Source organism: Geotrypetes seraphini, chromosome 11 (genome assembly GCF_902459505.1).
Source record: "Geotrypetes seraphini chromosome 11, aGeoSer1.1, whole genome shotgun sequence".
Lineage (NCBI taxonomy): Eukaryota > Metazoa > Chordata > Amphibia > Gymnophiona > Dermophiidae > Geotrypetes > Geotrypetes seraphini.
In genome coordinates this window covers 30,226,182-30,236,899 of record NC_047094.1, presented here as the reverse complement: position 1 = coordinate 30,236,899, position 10,718 = coordinate 30,226,182, and the positions used below count along the sequence as shown (strand labels likewise).

At 47.0% G+C, this 10,718-nt stretch overlaps 1 protein-coding gene across 2 annotated transcripts in view; it reads left to right on the top strand.

Annotated features, from left to right (window-relative positions):
* The first annotated feature begins 2,041 nt into the window (after window positions 1-2,041).
* Window positions 2,042-10,718, top strand: part of XYLT1 (xylosyltransferase 1) — a 400,948-nt gene continuing 392,271 nt past the window's right edge. The window contains exon 1 of one of the 2 annotated variants that reach the window (XM_033914711.1): window positions 2,042-2,555. In XM_033914711.1, the coding sequence (XP_033770602.1) occupies window positions 2,304-2,555 (252 nt within the window). In that variant the 5' untranslated portion in view covers window positions 2,042-2,303. The remainder of the gene's footprint in view (window positions 2,556-10,718) is intronic. The other variant, XM_033914709.1, reaches the window with a different exon arrangement.

The following is a 10,718-nucleotide window of genomic DNA, read 5'->3' as shown; positions in this document are numbered from 1 at the left end:
TTTTGGTTAGTGAATCGCTGCCCGCCTTCATTTGAATGCTGTTCCCCCTCATTTGCATGCGCGGATCAGAGGATGGTTGGGACACAGGCTAGTGAATCAGGTCGGAGGGAAATCGGGTTATAAAGGGGTCGCAAACCGATCGGTTTGCTTAGTGAATCTAGCCCAGGGATGGGCAACTCCGGTCCTTGAGGGCCGGAATCCAGTCGGGTTTTCAGGATTTCCCCAATGAATATGCATTGAAAGCAGCGCATGCAAATAGATCTCATGCATATTCATTGGGGGAAATCCTGAAAACCCGATTGGATTCCGGCCCTCGAGGACCGGAGTTGCCCACGTCTGATCTAGCCCATCGTGCTCCCAACACACACACACAAAACCCAACCAAATGAAACAAAAACGTGTATAACTTACATGGGAAATTAAACAGAATGAAAATGTTTGCTCTGTAGACCCAACACTGAAGATAAAAGGAAGGCATGATCCAATGTGAAAGTATGTGCCAAGATGCCACTATTGCATATGGCGTTGGCAATTCCGGTCCTCGAGAGCTGGAGCCAGGTCAGGTTTTCAGGATATCCACAATGAATATGTATGAGATGGATTTGCATGCACTGCCTCCTTGAGATGCAAATTCTATCTCATGCATATTTATTGTGGATATCCTGAAAATCTGACCTGGCTCCGGCTCTCGAGGACCGGAATTGCCTACCATTGGATATACGAAAGCATATTTCCATAATTGCTTAGCACAGGGTTAGGGAACTCCAGTCCTCGAGAGCCGTATTCCAGTCGGGTTTTCAGGATTTCCCCAATGAATATGCATTGAAAGCAGTGCAAGCAAATAGATCTCATGCATATTCATTGAGGAAATCCTGAAAACCCGACTGGAATATGGCTCTCGAGGACCGGAGTTCCCTACCCCTGGAACACAATGCTGATTAGCAACAACAATACAAAAAAAAAAGAATTAAAAAATAAAGAGCAATTAATTCTGCACAAAACACAAATAGGACGTTTAGCGATGTTTTTAAAACTCGTTTTTGTTCTTAAGCCTTTGCTATTTAATATACCTCAGTATTTTGGGAGTTACTTGCCAGAAAATAGCATTAACTATGCCAAAAAGTCTTTTTTTTTTAAATTCAGAAAAGAATAGAGACATATAAACCTAATAAGTTATTTGTGAATTATTTCAAAACATTTGGAAGCAGTCAGCTACTTAAGCAAATGCTCTGTGGGCATAAACAGGCACATTAATTTTAACCCCGCCACAACTTTAATTCCCGCTGACTTGATGTACATAAAACTCGGAAATAACTCGTGAACAAAACCTATTTGGCGAAGATTCCAATAAAAGGGCATCCACCGCCGCTTTGTTAGCCGTTAGGCGGACTAAAGACGCCTAAGGGCTCCTTTTACGAAGCCGCGGTAGCGCTTTAACACGCGTATTAGCGCGCGCTAAACCGATGAACGCGGTAGCCGCTACCGCCTCCTCTTGAGCAAGCGGTAGTTTTTCGGCTAGCGCGGGGATAGCGCGTGATTAAAAGTCGCGCGCGCTAACGCCGGACATTTCATCAGGCGCTAACCCCCGCGGCAAGCCAAAATACTAAGGCCTCGTCAACGGAGCCGTTAGCGACTAGCACGGCAGGCGGTTTAACGCGTGGTATTCCGCGCGTTAAGCCCCTACCGCACCTTGATAAAAGGAGCCCCTCCCCCCCCTCGGATTCCGGCTGCACTATCTTCCTTTGCATACCAAAAGAGCAAAAAACCTGCAGCTCTTTCCTCAGAAGATGGCAGTGTTCTCGTAACCATCGCAAGGAAGGCAGCGAGGCTGGGGCGATGCACAGGGAGGGGGAGGGGGGTGGTCTTGCTTCAGTGTTTCCCCCGCTCGTTTAAAAAGGGAATGTGAAATACTGTGGGCTCTGCCTTATTTATTTTGCCCCGGCGGCGTCCCGGCTTTCCCCGTTTGCAAAGTATCGGTTGCATTTGCAGTAGGCAGGAGAATACGTCTCCCCCCCCACCCCATCCGCCGCTGAATCGGTGCCCCCTCCCCCTCTCCTCTGTCATCCCTCGCTCTCTCCTCCTCCTCCGAGGCTGGGGCGAAGGGGCTGCCTTCCTGCCCTCTCCCCAGGCAGCATGGCCTCCCCCCGCCGCCGCCCCCTCCTATTTCTGCTGACGTTTCGAGCGCTGCCCGTCTGAGAAACGGCGATCGGCGGCGGCGGCCGTGCGCGCGCGCCCGTCTCTCGCTCTCTCTCTCTCTCTCGCTCTCTCTGTCCCTCTCGGACTCCGTCTCTCCGGGGCCGGCGATGGGGGCCGCTCCGTGCACTCGCAGGCTGGCCCGGCGCTCCCGCGCGGCGCTGCTGGCCGCGCTCACCGTGCTGCTCGTGCAGACGCTGCTCGTGTGGAATTTCAGCGGCTTCGACGCGGGCGACGAGAGCCGGGACGCGGGCAGCCGCGAGAAGAGGGACCGGGGCAGCAGCAGCAGCAGCAACGGCGGCGGCGATCCCCGGCAGCAGCGGAGAGCGGCGGCGGCCGATGCACTTCAGGACCCGGCGCCGGTAAGTCCCCCCTCCCCCCCAAGATCGCTGCTTTGGGTGATGTTTGATTCTGGCTGGAGCCGGCGGATGCTTTTCATTCGGGCACTTTTTTTTTTTTTCTCTCCCCGATCGGATCAGCGGTCGCTTAGGAAAATGCAATACCGGAGAAGTCTCCCCCCCACCCTGCATGCTCCCCTCCCCCCCCAACACCTCCCACCTCACCCAAAGCCCCAGTGGGATGCGTTGGGCAATCCGAATTCGTTGGTGGCACCCGGCAAACGCGCAAACTTCGGCGGGGCTCAGGCGCTTATGGGAAGCGCGTTTCCGAGGCGCATTGTCATCGATCACCGGCGACCTAAAGTCCTTCCAAACTTTGATAGCGTCACCGTTGTTGATTAAAAAAAAAAAAAAAAAAAAACAAGAGTCGGTGGATCGGATCTATTTGCAGGGGAGGCATTAAAAAAAAAAAAAAAAAAAAGCATCCCTGATCTTTACCTTCGCCGAGACAACCTGGGTGTCTGATACGGACGGGGTGTAGTGGGCGATTTTAGGGGGGGGGGGGGGATGAGCATCGGGGCCATTTTTGTTACTGTTGCACCGGCTCGCGCGGTGCTGCTGTGGGGACGTGCGGCTCATACACTTGTCACTCACGTCTCGCGCGCTTGTTCCGGCGTGTGAAAGTGACAAGAGGGGCGGAAGGCGCTGCGGCAGCCCCCTTCGCCACCACTAGCTGCATCGGGGGGGGGGGGGGGGGGGGACACACTCCAAGTCATTTTCCAAGTTCCTGGCCAGCGAAAATGACATTTGCGCCTCAGACAGTTTTGAACGTGCCTAGGCGTTTTTCAGCCTTCGCCCTAGGGCGCCTATCTTGCAGCGAGGTGTTGTTGCGGGAGGGGGTTTGTTGCTTTGCGGCCGTCCTTAATGTGCTAGAAGGGGGACAAAGGTTATCCCGCTGAGCCAGAATCGATTTTTGAAATATCCCAAGGAGATGTCACAAATGTGTCACTCTCGCGCCTTTCAATCACTTTCACATAAAACTCATCTCCATGTGAACTTCTAAGGGGCTTTTATTTTGTTGTTGTTTGAAATTTGGTTTAATTGGGCTGCAAAGTTCTCAGCCCGACCAAGAAGAGAATGATGTGGACATTGGTTCAATCAGTGATCTGAAACAATGTCAAAAAACAGAATTCTCTGCAAATTGGCTCTTAAGGAAATAAGATAGGGGAAGGGGGTAAAACGCGGACCGTACGGACCTCCCGGATCTAAAACCGCACGCATTGACAAGTCCGCCTTTGCTTTCCCTGCAGCTCAGCTCAGGCCCCCGGCTCCCTCGCGGACCTCACGGATCTGAACTGCACGTCACATCCTTAAAAATCGGAGGTCCGCGCCACTTTTGAGGTCCGTGCCACTTTTAGTCTCTGGCTCTGACAGAGCTCTATGACAATTTAACTCTGACGGGTCCTAGCATAGGGAGGGAAAAGCATTAGGATCCGTCAGAGTTAAATTCTCATAGAGCTCTGTCAGAGCCAGAGACTAAAAGTGGCACGGACCTCCGATTTTTAAGGACGTGCGGTTTTAGATCCGCAAGATCCGTGTTTTACCCCTTCCCATAAGATAGCACTCTTTTCAGCTATAGGGGCAAAATAACGCTCAGAATTTAGGAAGTTGGGGTTAGATTCACTAACCTGCTCGAATTGGAACAATCCATTTCCGATTCGGGCAGGTCTGATGAATTCAGGAACCTAAAATATGCAGATGGGGGGCGATTGGAGGAACGCCCCTATCTGCCTGCATGGATCGCGCATGCGCATACCGCGCAGACCCGTCCGAGCTGCGACTTTAAAAAAAAACAACTAAATTTTTGCGAGTCCGTGGGTTTAACCTGCTTCGGGTTAAAACCACGGGCTTGCACAGGCAGGCATGGTCAGGGCCCGACTCCTGCTTCTATCCTGCGGCGGCAGCCTCTTCCCTCCTTCTCTTCAGTGCGAGCCCGCGGGTTTAAAACTGGCGCTGCACTGCGGCGTGCAGCCCCGCTTTAAAACCACGGGCTTGCAGAGAGCAGGAGAGTCGGGGCGAGCAGGCAGGAGAGATCGGGGCAGAGCAGTGCGGCATTCAGCTCGGATCCGCATCCCCACAAGTTCATTGGAAATTTCTAGAGCGGGGAAGGCTGGGAGAGTCGGGGCAGGCAGACAGGGGGTTCGGGGCAGGCAGGCAGGCGCGTTCGGGGCTGACAGGTTAGGAAGCAGGGTGGCGGAAGGCAGGGCAGTCCTCAGCAGTCACGCTTTTTTGATTGGCCAGCCCAGTCGGTGTTGCAGGGTTTTGTTTAGTGAATCGGGTCCCTTTGCATGCCTTGCCCTCATTTGCATGCGCGGATCGGAGGATGATCGGCAGAGAGATAAGTGAATCGGGCCGGGGTCGCAAACCAGTCGGTTTGCTTTGTGAATCTAGCCCTTGGTTGGCTGAGAACTTTTCAGCACCCCCCTGTTAGGTGAACTTTTGTGTAAATAACAGGAAAGTATTTCAGAGCCCCCAAGACATTCGACGGTTAAATAGTTTTGTAAATATGTAGAGCAGTTTGACAGGCTATATTTATTATCTCACAGGAAAGTGACAAAATAGTCGGATAGAAATGAAATGCAAAAACTGATAAATGGCGATTGGCTTTGGCTATGAGGGGGTGCTGAAAAGTTCTCAGCCCAACCAACCAACCTCCTAAATTCTGGGCTTTATTTTGCCACTGTAGCTTAAAAGAGAGTTATCATTTCATTAAGTGCTAATTTGCAGAAGAGAAATTCTACGTTTTGACATTGTTTCAGATCATGTCATTCTCTTCTTGTTTGCACTTAGAACCTTTCAGCACCCCCTCGTAGAGTGAAGAGTTTCAGTGTCTGGTAAACAGAGCTGAGATTGTGATGTCATAATGCCTCATTCCATCAATAAGAGCCAACCTCATCAGTGATGTCACAATGGCTTGATTGTCCTATACCTGGCTCACTTTTATTACATACGAGGGGGTGCTGAAAAGTTCTCGGCCCAACCAACCAACTTCCTAAATTCTGAGCGCTATTTTGCCACTGTAGCTGAAAAGAGAGTTATCATTTCATTAAGTGCTAATTTGCAGAAGAGAAAGTCTACGTTTTTGACATTGTTTCAGATCCTTGATTGAACCATATCCAGGTCATTCTCTTCCTGGTTGGGCTGAGAACTTTGCAGCACCCTCTTGTATATTTATTGGAACTGAAACTGCTTTATTTGTGCTTACATTTTACGTGAGAGCACTTCTGGGTTACATACGGTATTTAAAAGCATAGAGAAATTTGGAATCACTTTTTGGAAAGGGTCTGTTGCCAAAATCCTACACAGTTGCCACATCTGCTCTCTTCTCTGCTGTCTGCACCCCTTTTTGGGGGGCCAAGTGTGCCATTCTGGTAGTGTGCTCATTGTGCACATATCAGAAAACAAGTGGAATGGTGCACAGCTCAACCAGTTGATCTTACATTGGTTTTCCTTACTTTTGATCTTGCAGGCAGAGCAGAAAAGTAAATGGCACTTTGCATTTTCCATAGCTTCAAACCTGCATTAATTTGGGTTACCACTGGCAATTTGTGGGTGTATATAGGACATTTAATTCCCCTTATTACTGTTTTGGTTTTGCATGTCTGGTTCCCTGCCTGTTCCTGTAATAATGTTGAGAATATAGGTGCCTATATGAATTAGATCAAACGGGCAAATACATGATGAGGCTTGATGGAATTATATTATAATTGGATTAGCTGTTGCAGAATTTTATTAGCAGTTCTTCTAGTGAGCAGCTTGTGTACCAAGAGATTAGAGGTGCAGTATATTCCCCTCCAATGATGTGATGTTATTATTGTCACAAACATTGCCCTAGCTGCGAAGGACAGGAGGTTGTATGAATGGGTCATAGGCATAAGAAGTAGGTACCAGTGTTACTTTTATATACTGCATTCCAAAATAGAAATGTATGCTTTGATCACTAATTTTATGAAGCTTATGTTTATTTATTGATTTTACATGAGAGAAGAAAAGCAAAAACAGTAAAATTTGCAAACTGTAACAAGAAACAGTGAACAGAGGACAGTATGGATATTACGGTATTATGCTTAACATAAGTTGTCAAATGGCTATTTAGTATTAAATTTGGGAGATTGATTCCATTTTTAGCAATATACTGTAAGCTTCAAACCTATAGGCAGCATACACTGAATTCCATCGATTGTCATCATTTTCCATGAATTCAGTACAATTTCAAGTGCTCGTGAAAGTACGTCTTACTAGATGATCCTATTCCCCGGGGGACTGGCTGGCTGGCTAAGCCAGTCCTGATTTTGGTTGCTATATATGGACTTGGGAATTTCATTTTTTAAATTTTTTATCATGGGAAATAAAGCTTCCAAGTCATAGAAGTTACGAGTAAAACCAGGAGTGGCTCATCACTTCCCTTGTGACCTGGAGTCATTTGATAAGCTTAAATTCAACTGAATCCCTCTTATTCTTCATCATAAATCTGATAGGGTTATTACTATGCTTACATATTGAAATGTGTATGGGACTGTGTTTTAAGTATCTTTCTTTTTTTATGTTCTTTTACAAGTTGAATAAACAATACTTGAAAGGAAATATAACAATTTAAAAAGGAAACAAATAGTAATATTATAAGATAATTCCAAACTAATGACTATAACTAAAGTCCACATTATAGAGAGAGAAAATCAATCACTTCCAAGGGAAGTTGGATTTCAGGAAATAATTCTTTAAAGTATCTTTCTAAAAGCACTTTGCTCTTCTCCATTTCTGATCTTTTTACTGTTTGCCCAGTTCCAGTGTTAAGTTTTTTGTTTAGAATCTGTGCCACATGTTTCAGGAAGGTACTGAGAGGTAGCATGAATTTTATAATTGAAAAAATCCCCGTTAACTATGTCTGTTCCCTCACCATCCCCACCCATGTTACCATATTTTAGTGAAGGAAAACTATTTTCTTATTGACCGTTCACAGACAGCAGGAGGTAAAGAGCAATGAATAAAAACAAAATTTATAATTACTAAAAAGCAATCCCCCCTCTTAAGCCAAATCATTGGCTGGCTTCCTCCAAAGAACAACTGCACGCATAGGAAAAAAGGGCCAGCTAAGAAAGAAACATGCAGATACCCTTGCATATGCTAAAGTGATGAGAGGCTGGGTCTGCCTTTCACACAGACCACTTGGATGGATAGAAACTACACTTCCCCCTCCCCATTCGCGGTTTCTGGACTCCCGATTTCACATAATCATGATTTTTTTCTGGGGAGGGGGAAAAACAAAACAAAACATATTTTTTACCTCCCTGCCGCCTTCCCGGCCTTACCTGGTAGTCTAGTGGGCTTTCGGGGCAGGAACGATCTTCCTACGCTCCTGCCCCGTGCAGATCGCCATGAGGAAATGGCTGTAGGGAGTTCCCGTCGTAGTCTCGAGAGACTACGGGAACTCACAGCAGCCATTTCCTCATGGCGATCTGCACGGGGCAGGAGCGTAGGAAGATCGCTCCTGCCCTGAAAGCTCTCTAGACCACCAGGTAAAGCCAGGAAGGTGGCAGGATGGTGGGGGTGGGTCAGAGCCGGATAATCGTGGTTTTTCGCCATTCGCGGTCCCGCTCTGTCCGTATCCCCTGTGAATAACAAGGGAGAAGTGTAGTGATAAGCACAGGGCAAGAATTTTTGTTTACTTGTTTGGGATTTTTCATAGTTTTTGGATTTTTTTTTTTTCCCTCCAATTTATTTCCCACATTTATTTTAATAACATTTGTAACGCATTTTGGTTGTTTTCAATTCACACTAAGGGGTCCTTTTACTAAGGTATGCTAGCCGATTTAGCGCGCGCTAAACGCTAACACGTCCGTTATAGTCTATGGACACGTTAGCATTTAGCGCACGCTAAAACGGCTAGCGTGCCTTAGTAAAAGGACCCCTAATTGACTTAACATGTGTTAAACTGATTTAGCATGCTCTAAACATTTAAGGGGTCCTTTTACAAAGGCGCGGTAGCGGTTTAACGTGAGGAATACCGCGCGTTAAACCGCCTGCCGCGCTAGTACCTAACGCCTCCATTGACGAGGCATTAGGATTTTAGACTGCTGCGGGGGTTAGCGCGTGATGAAATATCCGACGCACTAACCCCCGTAGCGCGCCTTGATAAAAGGAGCTCTGAGGCGCTAATGAACCAAATGCATGCTAACAAACCACATCCCTAGTAGAGAGAAAGGCTGACCAACAAGTTGCTGGTAAAACCTTTTAATTGGACTAACTTGCTCTGTCTGTGGTTAGGAGCCATGCATCTTTCATCAGATCAGTGCATTAACCCCAATGAAAGGAGTTTACCTTAGTTAGCAAAAGCTGCTCATAAATAAATTAACTCAATTGCAAGAAAATCACTTGTAACTTATTGGTTGATTTTTTATTACTCTGCTGAGCAAATTGTGTCATCAAAGAGGGCATAACATATGGATCTGGAATGGCTCCCCATATTCCCTTATCTCTCGTACCCCCTTGATCCCAAGCCCCTTGTTTTTCTTGTTTACCCAAATGCATTTGACTTCAGCAATCATGTCAACAATAAATAAACCACAGACACTTTATTGATGGTAATAACCAGGCCGCAGCTTTGTTTATTGGGTCAATAATTAAGCGACCAACAATTGCTTCACCCCCCTCCAAGCTACACAAACATTGCAATTGACAACACTCAAATGTCAGCAAGAGCCTAGGGCAGGGGTGTCAAAGTCCCTCCTTGAGGGCCGCAATCCAGTCAGGTTTTCAGGATTTTCCCAATGAATATGCATGAGATCTATTTGCATGCACTGCTTTCATTGTATGCTAATAGATCTCAAGTATATTCATTGGAGAAATCCTGAAAACCCGACTGGATTGCAGCCCTCGAAGAGGGACTTTGATACCCCAAACCTTGGGGGTAGCAAGGGCCTCCATGCCTTTATTCCATGCCATGTGTCTTTGTGACATATTCATTCACTTCCCCCTACCTGCTCATCTCTGAATGAACCTAGGGAGGGGGGTAGGCATGTACCTCTATGCCCCCCTTTCTGGGTCATCTGACCCGTGATGTCACCACTCTACAGAGCTCAATACCAAACTAACTGCTCATCTTCTAATGAGCCAAACCTTGTGGCTCGGGATTACTGCCACTGCGACAACCCCAAAACCCCACACCTGAGCGAACCGTCGCCACCTTAAGGGAGGGTGGGAGGGAAAGCGGCTTCTGAGGAACAGGGAAGAACCCTGCACCTTGGAGGCACATGTTCTATATATCCCCTACCCCTCCTATCGGGCTCCTCCTAGCTCTGCCCATACACTTCCTGTCTCTCGACAGGAAGCCCAGTTCTCCTTGCCTACTGCCCCCTCCCCTTCCAGTTGCCTACAAGCTGCTTCTCCAAGGACGACCAACCCGGGTCATCCAGCCCATTGTTATAGTCACCAATCGAGAGGAGCTCTCAAGCTCTTTTTTTCCAAATGTCTGTAGGTGTTTTATAAATTTTAGTCGTTACTCTTCTGTTGACACTGGCCATAAGCTCCTGTGAGTTCACGAAAATGCCCAGTTTCTATTTTCTTTTGATGTTAGCTGTGAAAATAGCTGTTTTTATTTCTCATTTAAAGCAAGCTCTTTTATAAGGTCTATTTCATTTTAGCTTTTAGAGACATAGTTAATCAGCAGAGGCATGTTTAATAAGAACATAAGAATAGCCTTACTGGGTCAGACCAATGGTCCATCAAGCCCAGTAGCCTGTTCTCATGGTGGCCAATCTAGGTCATTAGTACCTGGCCAAAACCCAAAGAGTAGCAACATTCCATTATCTCAGAGTAAGCAAGATTCCGGAACCCCAAATAGCAGCAACATTCCATACAGAATCCTCAAAGAGTAGCAAGATTCTAGAATCCCAGAGAGTAGCAACATTCCATCCAGAATCCCCAAAGAGTAGCAACATTCCATTATCTCAGAGCAAGCAAGATTCCGGAACCCCAAATAGTAGCAATATTCCATCCAGAATTCCCAAAGAGTAGCAAGATTCTAGAATCCCAGAGAGTAACAACATTCCATCCAGAATCCCTAAAGAGTAGCAACACTCCATTATCTCAGAGCAAGCAAGATTCCGGAACCCCAAATAGTAGCAATAT